The 21,682-nt window shown below is 40.3% G+C and overlaps 1 protein-coding gene across 1 annotated transcript in view; it reads right to left on the bottom strand.

The window, feature by feature from the left end:
• Positions 1-8,854, bottom strand: part of LRPPRC (leucine rich pentatricopeptide repeat containing) — a 106,549-nt gene extending 97,695 nt beyond the window's left edge. Inside the window, exon 1 of the mRNA XM_029231905.1 lies at positions 8,681-8,854. Coding sequence (XP_029087738.1) covers positions 8,681-8,829 — 149 coding nt within the window. The 5' untranslated portion in view covers positions 8,830-8,854. The remainder of the gene's footprint in view (positions 1-8,680) is intronic.
• Between the last annotated feature and the right edge of the window lie 12,828 nt (positions 8,855-21,682).

Genomic DNA, 21,682 nt, shown 5'->3' with positions numbered 1-21,682 from the left:
TCTTTAGGATCCTATAACTGTTTTTTTTTACTTTTATCACAACACCTAAATTCTTTCATTTATTGATTCAAAGAAGATTTATTAAGCACCTTCTATGTATAAAGCACTGTGCTAGGATCAGCCTTTCTACTTATCTAGTAAGTAAACCTGATAATCAATTAGTTAAACTTAAAAAACAAAACCCGAGTTGTGTTAAGTTCTATGACTCCAATGAAACAACAGTAGGGTTCTACTTTGGATTAAATGTACAAAGATGATGACACTCAAAATTTTTAACTAAGGATTAAAAGCAGCAGCCATACAGATATCAGAGGATGAGTATTCTAGGCCAAGTGGAACAGTCAGTAGACCAACTGCGTGAGCAACAGATGGTATGAGACTGGAGAGGAAGGCTGGGCTAGATCATGGAGGATTGTGAAGGTAAGGAGTCTGGATTTTATTCTAGATACAGATTTCATTCCAAGTACAAAACTGTATATAACCCTACTGAAGGTTTTGTAAGCAGGGGTTGTGGTATGATCTATTTCTGTTTAGAAAAGATCAGTCTAGCTGCAGGGTGCACCAAAAATTAGACAGCAGCAAGAATTTAATAGAGATACCATTTAGGAAGCTGTTGCAGCAGTCCAAGTGAGAGACTGAAGCTTAGAGGGTGGGCGCGGAGATGAGAATCACCAAGGCTCCCACCTGATTTAACTGCAAATTCCAGGCAACAAGTCTTGCCAGTACAATTTGTTAATTCTCACTTCCATGTAATAGAGAAAATTTCATGTAAAAGATCCCTACAGAGTCTTAATTAATCCTCTGTATACATCTTAACGTATTATGTATCATTTTCATAACACTTGATAAGCACAATCTTAGAGACAAAAACAGAAGGCTCCATGGCATAGTGGAAACACACCAGCTTTCAGAGTGTGGGCTTGAATGTAAAAATGTAAAATGGTTATTGGGATAAGGAGGGGAAATTTTGGCAATTACTCCTAATTTTGGTCCTTAAAATTCTTGTTTAGAGTCAAATTTAACAGGAATATTTTATGTGTTAAAAAAAAATTAAGAATTTCCAACATGGCCCCTAACTGTAAAGTCTATATTATAAGGAGAAAAGAAAGAAGCTTAAGAACAGAAGAACTTGTACTGAGAAGTCTAGTATTCCAAATTTGCTAACACCAGACTCAATAGAAACCTAGATTCCAATAAGAAATGTCTAACATATTCTTTTTATATCTGTTGCCATGTTTCCTGGGAACTATCACTAATTATAAGCCAAAAGTCTCTAATTATATGGAAAAAAAAAAAAAGGATAAACGGTTAGCCATTATGCAAAATTTAGGCCATTCAAGACATTCTCATTGGAAGGGAAAACAAACAAACAAACAGACTGTCCTGATTTCAGGCTCTGCCATTTCTAAGATATGTAACTTTGGCCAAGTTACCACAACTCTCTCTAAGCCTGTAAAATCTCAGAGATAATAGTACTCACCTCACAGGAATATCACAAAGACTGAGATAATGCAGTGTTTCCCAAAATATTGCACTTCTGCCAGGAAAATGGTTTTAGATAGCATGTAGACAAAGACTTTCTATTTCTGTAGTTTTATTTACTTCAATAAACAGTTTAAAATAACTTGCATCTAGCTCTTTATCTTCCTAGAATTCTTGCTTAAAACAAAATTAAGTTATAAAGTGTCAGTTTAAACCTAAACCCAATGAAAAGAAAAATGCTAAACATAAATAATAGTTTAGGTAGTACTAGATTTGGCAAAAAATGTGAAGGCAGTACACAAATGCCCAAGGTCTGGGCAACACTGAGAAAAGTATACATAAAGGACCCAGCAAATTAAGCATAATAAATATAAACTAAATTATTTCTTCTTTTTAAAATGTATTAGCAGAAAGTACAAGACTTATTTTAAAAGGCCTACTGAAATCCAAGCTATGCTTGGTATGTGACTCTGGGAAAGGTATTTGGTTTAAGCATTAGTTCCCTCAAGTGAGAAAAAGTACCTACCTTGTAAAGATCACATAAAAAAATAAGATTCCTAACAAAAGAGCGCTCAATAAATAGTTCTTATTATAGAAGGTACTCAATAAATATCTGCTGTTGGATCTTTTAAAAAATCTTTTGTAAAGCTGTCACAATGAACCTTCTCCCTGAAAAATTCTCCCTGAATTTTCCAAGACCTCAGTTCTCCGAAAACTCTTGCCCAGCTAAGCTGTCCCCCAAACACTGCTTTATGCTCTACGGTAAGTCACAGAACTTCAGAGTAAAAAAGTCACCTGCAACCCTTCTGCAGTTGGTAACAGTCTTCTGACTTGAAACACCAATGCCATTCCTTTCCACCTATCCAGATATCCCCTCCATCTCAGGCTCCTCCAGTCCCAAGGGATGTCTCCTTTGTCTCAGCTATGACAGGAAGTAACAAGAGTCAGTTACCCAGGCTGGGACCTTAGATGTAATGTGGAGCAAGATACTCTGTAGAGTCTATCAATATAAAGCAAGAGTGGGATAGACTAGATTATTCTAGAGATGCCCTCCAGAGTTTACATTCTGAGATCTTACCATGTGCTTACTTACTTGTGATAGTCTCTAATTCCTCAATTTATAATGTATTATGTATTGCCTTTTTTAAAAAATGTTTTTATGTCCATAAGTAATCCCTCTAGCACCTAAAACACAACATATTCAAAGCACTTGGGAACTGAGAATCACAGCATCTGCAGTTGAATCCCAACTGGAGATCGTGGATAAATTACTTCACCCTTCTAAACCTCAGTTTCCTAACTTGTAATATCAACCCACAGAAGATGAAATGTGTGTGTGATAAATTCATACAAACACAGTTTGACAATGGTAAAGATCTACCCCAAAGGTACTATTATTTATCCTAATCTCCAAATCAATTCTTCCTAATTCTAACATTCTCGCCAAGCTCCTGTTCTCTTTCCTTCAGAAAAGGAAGTATCTTTTCTTCAGTTCTGCACCACCTAGTTGTGGCCCTATTAAGCCTAATCCGCAGTATGTATCAATGTTGTTCCTCACTGGTCTATCTATCCCCAGTCCCTATTTCTCCTAGGGTCTTTGTAAACTTTGTCAAGACCTGTACTTCTCAAAAGCCTCCAACAGCTTCCAACCAACTTTCTAATCAACGCTGGTAGCTTTAAGAAATTGATTGGGGACTTCCCTGGTGGTGTAGTGGTTAAGAATCCGCCTACCAATGCAGGGGACACGGGGTCGAGCCCTGGTCTGGGAAGATCCCACATGCCGTGGAGCAACTAAGCCTGTGTGCCACAACTCCTGAAGCCCGCGTGCCTACAGCCTGTGCTCCACAACAAGAGAAGCCACCGCAATGAGAAGCCCGCGCACCCGCAACCAAGAGTAGCCACTGCTCGCTGCAACTAGAGAAAGCCCGCGTGCAGCAACAAAGACCCAACGCAGCCAAAAATAAATTATCTTTTTAAAAAAAGAAATTGATTGGCTTTTGCAGTATCAACTTCCACTACATCCCACCCCACGTAGACACACAGGATAAAAGTATGGCCTCCAAGTTTCTTCCTCCTCTTTCTTCCCCTGGAACATTCTGACTACTCATTACCACATGGTCTCTTAAACTTGAGCAATCCCCTACCACAAAACAAATGTTTCTTTCCTTCTTCTCTCTGAAATGCCACAGTATTATATTCCTCTCTATGGATAGCACATACATAACATGTTGTACACGTGCCTATCACAGTCCTCTGTAATTGATAAACTTAAACCCACAGGGAGCAGAGGCTGAATCGCAACTCCAAAGGACCCAGACAGACTTTTAAGATGTGCTGAGAACGTTTTTTTAATGAGAGGTAAACAAGGAAAAGTTTTCTCTCCTTTCAGTTTTAGAAGTCACATCATTCTGTCATAGGGCAATATGTGCTCTTCACCTTTAAGATAATCATCAATCCAGATCCGCTTCCAAACTGATTTAGCTCAAAGTTTACCTTTCCTCCTAAGTATTAATAAATTCTAATAATTTCACTCAATAATACTCATCTGTCCTTCTCAGACATTCCTGGAAATCAAGATCAGGGTGAATTTGTGGAGATCCACTGCACTACATGAATGGGTTAAGTACCCCTTCAAACTCCTTTGCATCCCACAAATATTCCTTCCTCAATGTCTAAGATTTTCATTGATTTACTCAACAAATATCTGACATCTAGTATGTGCCACAAAGTCAGAAACCAGGGGAGGCAAAAAGAGTAACACAAAGTCCCTGCCTTCAAGGAACCTTCAACCAGGTCTGGAGTGCTGGTGGGTACACATGCAATAGTGTTAATGGGCGCTTTAGTGATTCCGGATCTGAGAGAAAGCACAAGAAGGGAGTGGTCAAAGGGAGAAGCCAGCAACAGAGATTAAACAGAGAAAAGGAGACACAACCCAACAATGAACATCACAGTCAAAGGTAAAGAGATGTGCAACATGCTCCATCAAAGCCTTGCTGGTTCACAGACCAGCAGCACCTTTATCATCTGAGGGCTTGTTAAAAATGCGGAATCTCAGTCCCCTACCTATACCTACAAAGTAAGAATCCACATTTTTCAGAGGATCCCCAGGGAATTCTTATGCTCATTACGGTTTCAGAAGCCCTGCTGTGGAGGACTCTGAAGTAGAGTTGGAGATGGCTAGTACAGAGGACACCATGGGAATGAACTCACAAGAAGTGAGGCTCCAGAGGCATCTCCAGATCATGAAGCACCTTATCCTGGAACAAATGGGAGCCACCACAGTGTCTAATTCTTAAGTAGGAAAATGACAAGATCAAATTACCAGGGAAACTACAGAATAAAGTGGAGGTTGGAAGAAGAGGGAAATCATTCCAGATGAAGTAGCTCTAACAGAACTTAATCATTTGTGCAATCAATACATAGGAGGGAGGATGGGAACAGGGAAGTGTCAAAGAAATATGAATGAAAAATCTCTATAAAGCTGACAGAAATAGCAACATTCACTAAAACAGGGGACGCACGAGGAACAGATTTGGGAGGAAAGATGAATCCAGTTTGATATTTTCTTTTTTTTTTAAAATTTTTAAAATTGAAGTATAGGGCTTCCCTGGTGGCGCAGTGGTTGAGAGTCCGCCTGCCGATGCAGGTGACACGGGTTCGTGCCCCGGTCCGGGAAGATCCCACATGCTGCGGAGTGGCTGGGTCCGTGAGCCATGGCCACTGAGCCTGCGCGTCCGGAGCCTGTGCTCCACAACGGGAGAGGCCACAACAGTGAGAGGCCCGCGTACCACAAAAAAAAAAAAAAAAAAAAAAAAAAATTGAAGTATAGTTGAGTTACAATGTTGTGTTAGTTTCTGGTGTACAGCAACAGTTTGAGATGTATGGGTTTGAAGTACCTATAGGTCAACCAGTGGAGGTGCCTAGTAGCAGGCAGGCACCTCCAGGAGGAAAAATATTGCCATCATCAAATAGGCAGGTATCAGCTGATGCCCTAAAAATGGAAGAGGTCGCCCAAAGGGAATGAAAAAAAATGAGAAAACAAAAGGACTAAGGACAACCACCGCCACCCCGCAAAGATATCAGCATTTAAGAGATGAACAGAGGAAAAAGGATGCAAAAAATGAGAAAAATTCTAAAGAGAATAAAATCAAGAAAGAGTGGTGTCATCTTCAATGCCAATAAAAGGGTTTCATTAAGGGGGAAATGGGAGACAGTAATGCCAGAGGTCAAGGCCTTAAGAGTGGATCTGGGGGCTTCCCTGGTGGCGCAGTGATTAAGAATCTGCCTGCCAATGCAGGGGGCACAGGTTGGAGCCCTGGTCCGGGAAGATCCCACATGCCGCGGAGCAACTAAGCCCGTGTGCCACAACTATTGAGCCTGCCCTCTAGAACTCACGAGCCACAGCTACTGAGTCCGCGTGCCACAACTACTGAAGCCCGCGCACCTAGAGCCTGTGCTCCGCAACAAGAGAAACCACTGCAATGAGAAGCCCGCACACTGTGACGAAGAGTAGCCCCCACTCGCCGCAACCAGAGAAAGCCTGCGCACAGCAACAATGACCCAACGCAGCCAAAAATAAAAAAAATTTATATAAAAAAACCAAGAGTGGATCTGGTTATTAAGAAGTCCCTTAAAAAAATTAAATGAAATAAACTTACATCTCACACATGCCTAATTTTAAAAGCACCCTCTCTCTCTCTCTGTATATATATATATATATATATATATATATATATATATACACACATCTCAATGGCTCTCTGTGAGTGATAGAATTAAGAGTGATTTTTAGTTTATTGCTTTCCCCCCCCAATATTTTGCAATTGTTCCTGAAGGCACATAAGTTCTAAAATTTAAAAATACATAATAAAAAGTTAATAAATAAAACAACGATGGCTATTCCCAGTGTTGTGGCTGCAGTGGGTCAAAGAGCGAATTCGAAGTGAAGAAATGAAGGAGACAGGAGTACAGACAGGAAGAGACTGGGGAGCATGTGGAGTTAAGTCCAGTTTCAGGAAAGGTTTTGTTTTTCAGGTGGGAAAGATGTGAGCATGCTTACAGGCTGTGGGTAGGAAACTGTATAGAAAATGTTCAGAGTCCAGGAGAACAAGAAAACAAACACTTCTTTACTGCCTGCTATGAGCTGAGCACACAATGGTGAACAAGACTAAGTTCTAAGGAAACAAGCAGCGGGCAGATAAATATCAGACAAGTGAGACACGCCGGGATACAACTAAAATAGGGTTTGCACTGAGTGTTGAGGTTAGGCCTCCCTGAAGAGATAGCATTTAAGTTGAGTCCTGAATGACAAGAAATGAGCTTTAAAAGAAGAGGGAAAGGCCTTGTTACCTCTACTTCACAGACAATGAACTGAGGATCAAAAAGGTTAGGTAAGGTTATGCAGCAAGTAAATGGAATCCAGGTCTGATGAGCAGACCAACACCCTCTCTACTAGACTGTGTTCCCCCTACTGTTTTCCTCAAACGCAACAGCGAAGATGAACTGTAACATCGACCCTCCCCTGGCCTCACAGGGATGTTAAGGACTAGAAAAATATAAATAATTGGCACAACTTTCTCAAAAGAACATCTCTGAAAGCCAAGAAGTGTAGATCTGTGAAAGCAGAGGCACAACTTCTAAAGGTTAACTGTTCAGGCCTAATGAGAAAATTCAGGTGGGCTCCAAGTCATAAGCAGACTACATTCCAAAGATGTATAACTAAGTTGCTAAGAAGTCATAAAACATTTCCTCCATGTAATTCTACACATAAAGTAGGTTTCCAAGGACCACAAAAAATCCACACAATCACAGCTATTACTGTTACTATTATAGTAACTAATACAGCATTTACGAGGAACCAGGCCCTATGTTAAGAGATTTATATAGATAACCTCATGCAATGTCACCAACACTATTACTACTCCCACCTTATAACTAAAGAAACTGAGGCCTGTCAACGTTACGTAACTTGTCCAGTGGCATAATGCAAATAGAGAAGCCCGCAGTCCAGCCCTGGCCTATTCCAGATCCTCTGCTCTTAGTCCTTATGCTGTCTCCCAAAGTACCTCTATTTATAAACACTCGTCTTTCAAAATCAGTTTTTCTTCAACTCTAAAACCTCAGTGCCCATCTACCCTTCTCGGGCGATCAGAATACTACTCAAACGTAAAATAGATAGCTAGTGGGAAGCAGCCGCATAGCACAGGGAGATCAGCTCGGTGCTTTGTGACCACCTAGAGGGGTGGGATAGGGAGGGTGGGATAGGGAGGGTGGGAGGGAGGGACATGCAAGAGGGAAGAGATATGGGAACATGTGTGTGTGTATGGCTCATTCACTTTGTTACAAAGCAGAAACTGACACACCATTGTAGAGCAATTATACTCCAATAAAGATGTAAGAAAAAAAAATACTACTCAAATTAACACCTTCATCAAGCTTCCTTATCCTCTCCCTGGCAAAGTCTATACCAAACTTACCCCGATAAACCTCAATCCATGAGAGCATTTATTCACACATTTGACACCCACTGAGAACTTAATTTGCCTTTGCACCCCCAGTTCCCACAGAGTGCCTAGAATGTGTCCACTGATCCATTCACTGACATTTACAGAGTCTACTGTCCCGACTCCCAACCCGCTGCACATCTTCGTAAATACTAAGGTAAACTCCACTGAAAAAAACGGAGGCAAAAGCCCACACTGATGATAATTAAACTTCCACCTCTAAACTACCCCTAGCTCACCCACAATTCCCAACCTATCCTCCCTCCAAAAAGAAAGCTCTCGAAACCTAAATCGTAGATGGTTACTAAGCACCAATAACGCTTGCACGTGGGACAACACCCGAGCCGGTCAATCATAGAAGAGTAACACCTGACCCCCAGCAGCAGCCTTCAAAGCTCCTCTCAGCTTCTTAGGACGTCCGTAACCAGAGGGCAGGATGACCGAGTCCGAGGAGGCGATGGCAGGATCCATGACGGAAGCAAGCCACGCCCGCGGCCGTAACCTTCTGAAGGCGACCAACCCTGTCACCCTAAACCCCCCGGTAAGGAGCGTGATACGAGGCCCGAGGACGCCTGGCCCTGGAACAGCGAGGAGGGTGTAGAAAGAGCACAAGTGGGACCCGGCCCTCGCCCACGTCCACTACCCCGAGGAACTGCCGCGCTGCAGGCGGGCTGAGAAAGCGGCCGGGCACTCACCCGGCGACGCGCCCGGCGCGAGCGGCGTGCGGACAGAAGGCGGCGTGCGGCCGGCTCGGGCCACCCGCTAGAAGGCGCAGGGAGAGCGGGAGGTGCGCGGCCGCCCCGGCGCGGAGGAGCCAGCGGGCCGGTCTCAGCAGGGCCGCCATGGCTCCGCCGTCCCCACCGTAGGCTGCACGCTGGGCAAAGATGGGGGAGCACGTGACCACGGGGTCGTCCGGCGCGGGAGAGACCAAAGGCCGGGCGCGCCAGACGTAGGGGGAGGCACGTGTTGTTATAACTTGGAAGATTGAAAAACCTGTTTCTCCCAGGACATATGATCCCCACGAGATATGTGCATTACAAGGTAGCTTGATATATCATTCCACGGAGCGTCTCTTTCCGTTCTCTTTCCTTCACGTCAGCATGTTATGTCTCTCCACCCCTTCACTTTTCAGTTGGTAGAGTCGGAAGAGGTCGACTCCTCCCAGGTTCGCGCAAGGGCTTGCGGGGGGCCAACTAGCGAGAACACCCGGGAACTCTCGAGAAGAGCCGACTGTGAAGAACCCGAAGTTGGGACGTTTCTCTGCAGAGTGCGGGAGTTGTAGCCAACGTTACGCGGTTCCCGCTCCAAGCCGAAGATGCCGCGCCTACTGAGAGGAACGTACTATAGTCAGAAGTGTGGGACAGGAAGAACGTTAAGGACCTTTGCACTGTGCTAGGGGCCTCCAAGGTTAAATGTGATGTGATTTGTGTGCTTGGGGCTAGGGGACAGTGTAAAGGTATACGGAGGTACAACTTTTAAGTCCATGAGCAGTGCCTTGCTTTATGAAATGGATGGATTATAACGAAGGTCGTATAGTTTTAAAGCTGGCGGTGAACGCATTATATTCCCCAACTCCCACCCCACCCATTCCTTCAGTAAATGCACCGGCAAGATAACAGTATAATTAAGAGTCCTGAAAAAAAAAAGTCCTGAGCCAAGTCTGGGGATAAAATAGGAGGCCCCCAGCCTTACGACCTGGAAGGGTACCCTGTGCATGTAAATCAACTTAAAAGATTTTTTGCATATTATATATGTAAATTTGGGTTCCAAGTTACCCAAAGGTTTCGATTCATAAACATAACTTTTAAAACTACTGTAATATGCCATCTCAGTTTGTAAAAACACTAATTGATAGTCAAGTTATGTATGTATTTTCAAACACAATTCAGAGCAGATTTCTCAGCAAAGTTTTGCCGGTTCAGTGTCTGTTGGGGCAATCGGAGTTATGTGGGAAGCCGAGAACAGGCTTCAAGTACAGACAACTCTCCAGCGCCCTCTTCACCTAGCTGTATTCTAAGCATTCCCAGGTGAAAGCTCAGAAGTTTTTTCCGGAAGCCGGACAAGGAGCTCCTTGAAAGCAGGAACCGTGCGACCTTTTCCTGTAGCGGAAGCACCTACCCAGTGCCAAGCACACGGTAGGTTGCATTAAATAATTACTGAATAAATGTGTTTGGAGGTTATCCAGCTCATTTCTCCTTTGAGAGATGAGAAAAATGAGATCCAAAAAAAGGTTAAATGATTTACTCTGGGTTATACTACTAGGCACTAGGATATAATTTATTTATTCACTCATTCAACACTGATTTATTGAACACATAACTAGTGTTCTCAAATAGTGCCAGGCACTATTTGAGATGCGGATACAGCAGAGAACAAAAGAGACCAAGTCTGGATTTTGATTCGATTGGCTCCAAAGTTTAGTTTGGGAAGACAGATAAGAACTGTGATGTAAAATAAATAAGGGGAAAAGAATTGAGGATGGTATACCTAACCCCCTCGGAGAACAATGAGGACTGTGTGGATGAGAAGAAAGAGCAAATGGGGTGGCGGGGACCATGGGCGTTGGGCCTCATCATGCAGAGTGTTGTAGTAAGGGCTTTGATTTTTATTCAGAATGAGATGGGAAACCACTGGAAAGTTTAGTATGTTGTGATATGAATCCATTTGCATTTTTAAAGGATTACACTGGCTGCTGTTTGAAAAGGTGATTTTAAGGGAATAGGATAAATAAAAGTAGGGAGACCAGTGAGGAGGCTTTTGCAATAATCCAGAGTACAGATGGTAGTGGCTTGGACAAGGGGGGTGGCAGGTGAGAGAATGAAAAAGGGTCAGATCCTCACTCTATTTAAATAGAACCAAGAGGATTTACTGATGGATTCGCTATGGGATGTAAGTCAAAAATGACTCCAAAATTTTTGACGTGAGCAATTAGAAAGATAGAGATGGCACTGATTAAGAAGAGAAAGACTGAGGGAAAAGCAGATTTAAAAGGTGAAATCAAAAGTAATCTGGAATATTAAACTTGAAGTGCCTGTTAGACATCCAAATGTCAAGTTTGAGTAGGGGGTTGGCTGTATGATATACAAGTCTGGAGTTCAGAGCTAGAGATACACTTGGGAGTTTATAGTCTGTATCTATTATTTGAAGCCATAGAAATGGATGAGAAATGGACGAAAGCACCTAGGAGGAAAATATGGATAGACAAAAGATGAGGTCGAAGGACTGAGATTTATGACACTTCAGTATTTAGAGGATGCGAAGATGAAAATCCAGCACAAGAAACTGAGAAAGAATAGCCAGAGAGGTAGGGGGAGAACCAAGAGAGAGTAGTGAGTTCACAAATAACAGAGAGAAATCTTTCAACCATGAGAATTATCAACCATGTAAAATGCTGCTGTTCTGGTAAAATGAGCACTCAACATTGACCATAGGATTTCTCAACCCAGGGGTCCCTGGTGATGCTTAGAAGAGCCATTTTGGTGACATGCTGAGCTAAATGATTGAGCGAAGCAAGTTTAAGAGTACATGAAGGAAGGGGAAGTGGAGATTTAAATTTAAATAAATTTTAAAATTCAGTTCCTTAGTAATTAACCACATTCAACCACATATAGCTAGTAGCTACCGTATTGGACAGCACAGAGAACATTTTCATCATCATAGAAAATTCTACTGGACAGTGCTGCAGTAAGGGGTGAAAAATTGATAATGCAGCATAAGACGGAGAAAGAGTACATTGAATATGCAAGACGGGATGGGATCCAGTACAAAAGTGAAGGGATTGACTTTAGGTAAGAATCCAGACAGTCCAACCAATGTCACAGAAGGAAGGACAAGGCATGTGGTTGCAGAATCAATGAGGCTGGTAGAGGCAGTAGTGAGAATGAATGCATATTCTTTTCTACTTGCTTCTAGCTCTGAAACCCTTAATCCCCAACCAAGATTCTCTCTGTTCTTGTACCAGGCTTCCTCTTGAAGTATGAGGCAATACTGATGAAATTTGTCTAGGCATTCATTTATTCAATCATAAATGTATTCACTATTAAACCCCTAAGTTCTGCCAGGCAGCAAGTTAAGTGTAGAAAAAAACATGATGGGCAAAAGCAGGCATGGTCCTTACTGTTATGGAAGTTACATTCTAAGGGACAAGGCAGATATTAATAAAATAATCACACTAAATGAATTAAACACTGAAACAGGGGTTCTGAAGGAAAGAGACATGTTTCCTTGAGCGAGTATGCCTCACCTGGGAATCAAAAAAGGTTTCCAGGGAAGGGATCTTTAAGTTGAGGTCTGAAGGATGACTAGCTGTTAACACATGCAAGGTATGTGCTGTGTGTGTGTAAGAGAGAAAGAGTGGTTTTGCCTGGTTTTCAGTTCAGACTTAACCAAGTTGTTCTCAGATTTCTTTAGTCTCCAGAAGATGTGACAAAGTGGAAGAGAAGCCCTGGTTGAGCATCCTTGGTTTCTCCCTCAAGTTATTCTGAACTATGAAATGCATTCAACTGTTGGTTAGAAAATTAGGGGTCCCCATCCCAGTAAATAGAATAGCCTCTGAACAGAATTTTAACAGTTTAGAAGCCAGACTTTGCAGAAGTACTTAACTGCTTTTTTTTTTTTTAATGTGTAAAACTGGTGATATCTACCCTTTCCTCCCAGGATTATTTGGGAATATTAGTGACGTACTTACAGGCGCATAGGAAACTGTGAAAAATAATGTTACTACTATCAATATTGTTGTTGCTTTTCATAATCAAGTCTAAACCTCATGAATTTGGGTTCTTCTCCAGTCTCTCCCTGGGGTCCAGTTTTTGACCCCAACATCTTTACTGCCTAATAATCTATGGCCAGTGTCCCAAATTCCTAACTTAGTTTTCCAGTTGTTAAATGCTTAGTGTAAGCAAAGCACGGGGCAAGTTACATCTCAGGGCAAAGAAATTATTCATACTACATTTGATGAGCTTAATTTATAGGAGAGGATAAAACACATATTGTATATAGATAACCATCACATTAGGCAGTGTGATGAGTAGAATGAATTAGAGACAAGCCAAATGATAGCCAGGCAGGAGAACAGAAGAAGGTTTCATAGTGGGAATGATATTTCAGCCCTCGTAGGCTGGGGAAGATGTTAAGTAGTAGACATCATGGCGAGAGGACTTCTAGTCAGAGGGAACAGTAAAAGTAAAGATACAGAGCTCTCCTTTCTGTATATACATCCCTTCTTAAACTGCAGAAAGTGTTTTTGGACACAGAAGTTTGCCCAGAGCCTATCGAGTAAAGGAGAGGATCTCTAAACCAGTGGTGTTCACGCTTCCGTGGCTATGACCAATGGTAAGAAAATACATTTTATAAGTGACACAAATACACACATACCAAAAAATTTTATAAAACAGTAATGAGCCTTGCTGCGTGTGATGCCATTAGATATTTACTTATCTACTTTCTATTTCATTTTTTAAAATGCTGATTGATCCTAATTCAAACAAACCAGCTAAAGAAGACTTTTTTAGACACGAGTATAATGCACAATACAAGAATTATTGCTTTTTTAGTGTAATAATGGGCTCTGTTGCTGTGTAAGAAAATACTTGTATATTTTTAGAGATACATGCTGGCATATGTAGAAGTAAATTAACATGCTGTGTGGAATTTTCTTGAAGAAACCTCCCCAAGGAATAAAAGTTAGAACAAAAGGACATAAGAAGCAAGTGTGAATATCTTCCTATTTTTAAAATCTGGGTGGGTGTATAGGAGTTCATTTTACTATTCTCTCTACTTTATATATGGTTTTAAGTGTTCATAAAGAAAAAGATCTTAAATGCTGGTTGTATTTTGATTTCACTATTCATTAATACAGCATGACTTGGAGTTTGAAAAACACTGTACTCAGTCATGTCAATATAAGTGCAGGGTAAACAGAAACAGGCAGATAAATGTATCAGACTGTACCTCTTCGAACTGGAGACGTGTTCATGGGAACAACATGGTTGATTGACTTCTCCAGCAAATAGTTGCTCACACATTAAAAGTTGCTGTTGTTGCTAAGTCATTTTACATAAAACATGAAATATCTGAGATTGTAGCTAATACAATCTAAGACAAAGATTTTCATTTAAGACCAAAGTTTAAAAAAAAAAAAAGATTTAACTTCAAAATTCTTAGCTGAAAGTACGGTACTCAACGCCCTGAATGGGAAATTTACAAGGCGGTGGACATTAATCTCACTTAGGTCAAATTCACCTTTTCTTGGCCTCATATAATTTATGAGGAATCGCAAAGAATCAAAAACTAGAGCTGATCATTCATAATTGTTTGTTGGCCTTTTTGGAGTCTCCTCCAATTTTCACACAAATAACATCCAAACTACTGTGAGCAAAGAACCAAGTGATTGCCTTGAGTTTAAAAGCCTCGTTTGCTTAAAAGCCTTAACATATTTTAAGCAGCAGATTTAATGTTTAGTTATGATTGTATTTTTTCTTAAGGCAACTTGTCTGATGAATCAAGGGCTTCTTCCATCTGTGACTACGTTTATCATATCCAAATTTATACATGTATGTAATTCCCAATTATTCAAAAAATATTCTGCTCAGACCTTTATTTGCAGACAGCCCCGAGATTCTCATTATAAGTGGAGGTCCAATTTGTCATTGTTACACCCTTCAGCAACACTTCCATCAAACAATAATTCTTTCGTAAGTGCACAAACCAGGAAGACAGGTGCAGGGTCATTTACTGTAAGAAAGTAACCAGCATTGGCAACAAGGGGTTATTGCTGATATTTTCCCAGTGTTACCATGTGTGAAGGCTGAAAGTTTATGTGTTTCCCACAGGGCGGATAGTATCCGGATAAATCAATATAGAATAGTAGTCAAACGTAATTGGCATTTCAATGTACTATACAACTGAATCCCTTCAAGACAGAAAGCAGTTATCATCCTTGTAATAGCTGAACATAAACTTTAGGAAGTCTTTATTAACAGTCATTGTTAATTCCTAAAATGTGACATGGGTCTTTTAAATTTCCTGTTTAACTGAAGTTTTTGTTGTTGTTTTTAAGGAACTAGAAAATATATTTAATTTTCTAAGAGCAATAGGTAATACGAAATTTTGTTTTAGCTTGTGTCTCTCCAAGGGTTGGAAAGTAATTTCTTTTACAAGTTGGATACTTTTATGCAATTTACCTTCTGATAATTTCAGTTTAAGCTGGAGAGGGAAACTAATAGACTTTACTTGTGCTTAGTAAAGAATATATGGATTTTTCATTGCATTAAGTTGCAAAGACATTGATATGGCTACTGTTCTTGGCTGCCCATCTTGCTTTCCAGGCCTGACTGGGAGGAATGCAAATCACCTGCAAATGTGGCACAGCAAGCAGGATGTAGAACCAATGTGTGTCTTGGGGTTGTCTCCCACTGGAAAGTGAGTGGTGTGTTTTCGTTGAGTGTGGGACAGTTGAATTATATTAGATTAAAGCACTTTTTTGAATTATATATGGCAAGAAAGATACGTGTTTATCGCTGCATGTTAGAAGGAGACTGTCAGCATTTTTTTGTCATTGTTCCACAATGTTTCCCCTACATTCATACTTCTTCTAATTTCCAATATTACACCCCACTAGTGGTCAGGGGATCAGCACATGAGCCAGGCTATGAGAGAATCCCATCCTTTTGGCTAGAGTAATAGGGACCCAAAATAAAGCAAATGGCATAATTCATTGAATTTTTAACTGCAGCTGGTAGGAAAGACACCTTATTGTAGAGTTATCAGCCATGAAAACGTGAATCAGTAATTGCTGGTGGCATTCTCCCTGCCCCACCAAGACACCTGTATGTAGTAGGAGAGAATGAGAACAACACAGAGAAGCAGAGCCAAGGTCTGGAGAGAAGGCTTATGACTTTATTGGTGTTTCCGTATCCAGTTGTGCTTGAAGCCGGATTTACCCCTGGACTTAATTACCAGGTACATGAGCCAATAAATCACCTTTGTACTTAAGCTGGTTTCAGAGAGCTTTTGCTGTTGCACTAGAGAAAGGCCCAACTTAATACATACTGACTTTGGGTAGTACCATTATTCTCCATAGTTTTAGGTTTAATTCTTTAACAGCATGCTTCCTCTAAACATCAGTAAGTTGATTTTTTAAATTATTTTTACTGTTTTAATTCATTCTCTGTGTTCTCATTGGTTTATCATTTTGTTGATTATAACTTCATTACATTAAAAAAGATAACACACTGAAAATGTTGAAAGATTAAAATATAACCAAGCTATACTCCAAAGTTTCAACAAAAGGGAACAAGTCAAGAATAAATGAATTTTTAAAAAAATCAGATATACTCCAAATTGAAACTAACACACCAAAAATATTCCAAAGCAAAATTGTGCAAGGAGGTTGAGGAGAAACACCCTAGAACAAAGGTGAAATGGTCTGCTGACCAAGTGGCTTGGAAATAAGACACTCAAAGAAAAAAGTCTTGGGGCTTCCCTGGTGGCGCAGTGGTTGGGAGTCCGCCTGCCGATGCAGGGGATGCAGGTTCGTGCCCTGGTCCGGGAAGATCCCACATTCCACGGAGCGGCTGGGCCCGTGAGCCATGGCAGCTGAGCCTGCGCGTCCGGAGCCTGTGGTCCGCAATGGGAGATGCCACAACAGTGAGAGGCCCGCGTTACCGCAAAAAAAAAAAAAGAAAAAAGTCTCTACGCTATATTCTACCACCATCTCCCCAAATGTAATTAGCTGCACTAGGGAGCTTAGTTTCTTTAACTTCTACAGACCCCATATTTTACATAACTCCCCAGGTGATTCTGATGCACACCAAATTATAAACTCATTGAGTGAATTACATACGTTAACTAATTTAATGTTCCGAATGGTTCTATAAGGTGGGATCTGTTAGTAACTACATTTTATAAATGAGAAAACTGAGGCACAGAAAGGCTAATTTGCTCCAGATCACACAGCTAATAAGTGATTGAGCCAGGTTTGAAACCCAGGCAGGCGGGTTCCAAAGCCAGTGTGTATCTAACCACTATCCTACACTGTTTTAAAATAATAACCACAATGCAAAGGCACAGCAGTGATGGTGACAATTGCAGGCAGGCCCGTAGAAGAATATGTCTTCGTTCATTGGGGGTCTTTTGCTACTCTGCCTCCCAGGAACTCTTCCACCCCAACCAACACTGATTTCTCTCATTTCTGAATTTATATTCAACTTAAAATTAGTATTGCACAATTTGGCATTTAATTATGCCCCTTTCATTCTGTTAGTCTGGCCTTCTCAACTGGATGAGAAATTGAGAACTCAGGTCCAGTTTTACTTCTCCCCTTGCTTGTAGCACCTGGTGCAGGGCATCGGAAAGTTATTTGTCGACCAGATTTGTAAGCGCTAAATTGACTTTAGAAACCTGTGACGTGTGAATTTTAGATTCATTTAGGACTGATTTCGTGAGATTGACGTTACATTTAATCAGTTCCTACCCATTTGCAGTTTTAGATATTTAACCAGAGAGTTCCTTCCTTCAGTCACACCAGATACTCTTTTGTTGATCTGCACTGCTCAAAGCCCCCATTCATTTTGCTGATCAAATTGGTATGGGAACGTTCCCTTCCTGCAGCTGAGAGTGGTTCTTGAAAGATTTTCCTTTGGAGAAAGTTTCCAGCAAGCTCTTTCCTCTTTGACTTTTTTTTTTCTTTTTTCCTTTAACATCTTTATTGGAGTATAACTGCTTTACAATGTTGTGTTAGTTTCTGCTGTATAACAAAGTGAATCGGCTATATGCATATGTATAGCCCCGTAATGTCCCCTCCCTCTTGTGTCCCCCTCCCACCCTCCTTATCCCACCCCTCTAGGTGGTCACAGCACCGAGCTGATCTCCCTGTGCTATGCAGCTGCTTCCCACTAGCTATCTATTTTACATTTGGTAGTGTATATATGTCCGTGTTACTCTCTCACTTCATCCGAGCTTCCCCTTCCCCCTCCCCGTGTCCTCAAGTCCATTCTCTACGTCTGTGTCTTTATTCCCGTCCTGCCCCTAGGTTCACCAGAACCATTTTTTTTCCTTTTAGATTCCATATATATGTGTTAGCATACGGTATTTGTTTTTCTCTTTCTGACTTACTTCACTCTGTATGACAGACTCTAGGTCCATCCACCTCACTACAAATAATTCAATTTCGTTTCTTTTTATGGCAGAGTAATATTCCATTGTATAAATGTGCCACATCTTCTTTATCCATTCATATGTCAGTGGACACTTAGGTTGCTTTCGTGTCCTGGCTATTGTAAATAGTGCTGCAGTGAACACTGTGGTACATGACTGTGTTTGAATTATGGTTTTTTCAGGGTATATGCCCAGTAGTGGGGTTGCTGGGTTATATGGTAGTTCTATTTTTAGTTTGTTAAGGAACCTCCATACTGTTCTCCATAGTAGCTGTATCAATTTACATTCCCACCAACAGTGCAAGAGGGTTCCCATTTCTCCACACCCTCTCCAGCATTTATTGTTTGTAGATTTTTTTGATGATGGACATTCTGACCGGTGTGAGGTGATACCTCATTGCAGTTTTGATTTGCATTTCTCTAATGATTAGTGATGTTGAGCATCCTTTCATGTGTTTGTTGGCAATCTGTATATCTTCTTTGGAGAAATGTCTATTTAGGTCTTCTGCCTATTTTGGATTGGGTTGTTTGTTTTTTTGATATTGAGGTGCATGAGCTGTTGTATATTTTGGAGATTAATCTTTGTCAGTTGTTTCGTTTGTAAATATTTTCTCCCATTCTGAGGGTTGTCTTTTCATCTTGTTTATGTTTTCCTTTGCTGTGCAAAAGCTTTTAAGTTTCATTAGGTCCCATTTGTTTATTTTTGTTTTTATTTCCATTTCTCTAGGAGGTAGGTCATAAAGGATCTTGCTGTGATTTATGTCATAGAGTGTTCTGCCTATGTTTTCCTCTAGGAGTTTAATAGTGTCTGCACTTACATTTAGGTCTTTAATCCATTTTGAGTTTATTTTTATGTATGGTGTTAGGGAGTGTTCTAATTTCATTCTTTTACATGGAACTGTCCAGTTTTCCCAGCACCACTTATTGAAGAGGCAGTCTTTCATCCATTGTATACTCTTGCCTCCTTTATCAAAGATAAGGTAACCATATATGCATGGGTTTATCTCTGGGCTTTCTATCCTAGTCCATTGATCTGTATTTCTGTTTTTGTTCTAGTACCATACTGTCTTGATTACTGTAGCATTGTAGTATATTCTGAAGTCGGGGAGCCTGATTCCTCCAGCTCTGTTTTTCTTTCTCAAGATTGCTTTGGCCATTCGGGATCTTTTGTGTTTCCATACAAATTGTGAAATTTTTTGTTCTAGTTCTGTGAAAAATGCCATTTGTAGTTTGATACGGATTGTATTGAATTGGTAGATTGCTTTGGGTAGTATAGTCATTTTCACAATGTTGATTCTTCCAACCAAAGAACATGGTATATCTCTCCATCTGTTTGTGTCATCTTTAATTTCTTTCATCATTGTCTTACAGTTTTCTGCATATAGGTCTTTTGTCTCCTTAGGTAGGTTTGTTCCTAGGTATTTTATTCTTTTTGTTGCAATGGTAAATGGGAGTGTTTCCTTAATTTTTCTTTCAGATTTATCATCATTAGTGTATAGGAATGCAAGAGATTTCTATGCATTAATTTTGTATCCTGCTACTCTATCAAATTCATTGATTTGCTCTAGTAGTTTTCTAGTAGCATCTTTAGGATTATCTATGTATAGTATCATGTCATCTGTAAACAGTGACAGTTTTACTTCTTTTCTGATTTGGATTCCTTTTATTTCTTTTTCTTCTCTGATTGCTGTGGCTATAACTTCCAAAAATATGTTGAATAACAGTGGTGAGAGTGGGCAACCTTGTCTTGTTCCTGATCTTAGAGGAAATGGTTTCAGTTTTTCACCACTGAGAATGATGTTGGCTGTGAGTTTGTCATATATGGCCTCTATTATGTTGAGGTAGGTTCCCTCTATGCCTACTTTCTGGGGGGTTTTCATCATAAATCGGTGTTGAATTTTGTCAAAAGCTTTTTCTGCATCTATTGAGATGATCATATGGTTTTTATCCTTCATTTTGTTAATATGGTGTATCACATTGATTGATTTGTGTATATTGAAGAATCCTTGCATTCCTGGGATAAACCCCACTTGATTATGGTGTATGATCCTTTTAATGTGCTGTTGGAGTCTGTTTGCTAGTATTTTGTTGAGGATTTTTGCATCTATGTTCATCAGTGATATTGGCCTGTAGTTTTCTTTCATGGGACATCCTTATCTGGTTTTGGTATCAGGTGACGGTGGCCTCGTAGAATGAGTTTGGGAGTGTTCCTCCCTCTGCTATATTTTGGAAAGTTTGAGAAGGATAGCTCTTCTCTAAATGTTTGATAGAATTCGCCTGTGAAGCCATCTGGTCCTGGGCTTTTGTATGTTGGAAGATTTTAAATCACAGTTTCAATTTCAGTGCTTGTGATCAGTCTGTTCATATTTTCTATTTCTTCCTGGTTCAGTCTCAGAAGGTTGTGCTTTTCTAAGAATTTGTCCATTTCTTCCAGGTTGTCCATTTTATTGGCGTAGAGTTGCTTGTAGTAATCTCACATGATCCTTTGTATTCTGCAGTGTCAGTTGTTACTTCTCCTTTTTCATTTCTAATTCTGTTAATTTGAGTCTTCTCCCTTTTTTTCTTGATGAGTCTGGCTAATGGTTTATCAATTTTGTTTATCTTCTCAAAGAACCAGCTTTTAGTTTTATTGATCTTTGCTATTGTTTCCTTCGTTTCTTTTTCATTTGTTTCTGATCTGATCTTTATTTCTTTCCTTCTGGTAATTTTGGGGGTTTTTTGGTTCTTCTTTCTCTAATTGCTTTAGTTGTAAGGTTAGGTTGTTTATTTGAGAGTTTCTTGTTTCTTGAGGTAGGATTGTATTGCTATCAACTTCCCTTTCAGAACTGCTTTTGCTGCATCCCATAGGTTTTGGGTTGTCGTGTTTTCATTGTCATTTGTTTCTAGGTATTTTCTGATTTCCTCTTTGATTTCTTCAGTGATCTCTTGGCTATTTAGTAGCCTACTGTTTAGCCTCCATGTGTTTGTATTTTTTACAGATCTTTTCCTGTCATTGATATCTAGTCTCATAGCGTTTTGGTCAGAAAAGATACGTGATACGATTTCAATTTTCTTAAATTTACCAAGGCTTGATTTGTGAGGCAAGATATGATCTGTCCTGGAGAATGTTCCATGTGCACCTGAGAAGAAAGTGTATTCTGTTGTTTTTGGATGGAATGTCCTATAAATATCAATTAAGTCCATCTTGTTTAATGTATCATTTAAAGCTTGTGTTTCCTTATTTATTTTCATTTTGGATAATCTGTCCATCAGTGAAAGTACAGTGTTAAAGTTCCCTACTCTGATTGTGTTACTGTTGATTTCCCCTTTTATGGCTGTTAGCATTTGCCTTATGTATTGAGGTGCTCCTATGCTGGGTGTAAAAATATTTACAATTGTTATATCTTCTTCTTGGATTGATCCCTTGATCATTATGTAGTGCCCTTCTTTTTTTTTTTTTTTTTTTTTTTTTTTTGTGGTACGTGGGCCTCTCACTGTTGTGGCCTCTCCCATTGCGGAGCACAGGCTCCGGACACACAGGCTCAGCGGCCATGGCCCACAGGT

The sequence above is a fragment of the Monodon monoceros genome, unplaced genomic scaffold (assembly GCF_005190385.1).
Source record: "Monodon monoceros isolate NGI ecotype Baffin Bay Population unplaced genomic scaffold, NGI_Narwhal_1 Super_Scaffold_19, whole genome shotgun sequence".
NCBI lineage: Eukaryota > Metazoa > Chordata > Mammalia > Artiodactyla > Monodontidae > Monodon > Monodon monoceros.
The sequence above is the reverse complement of the archived record's forward strand: the minus strand, read 5'-3'. Positions and strand labels throughout refer to the sequence as shown.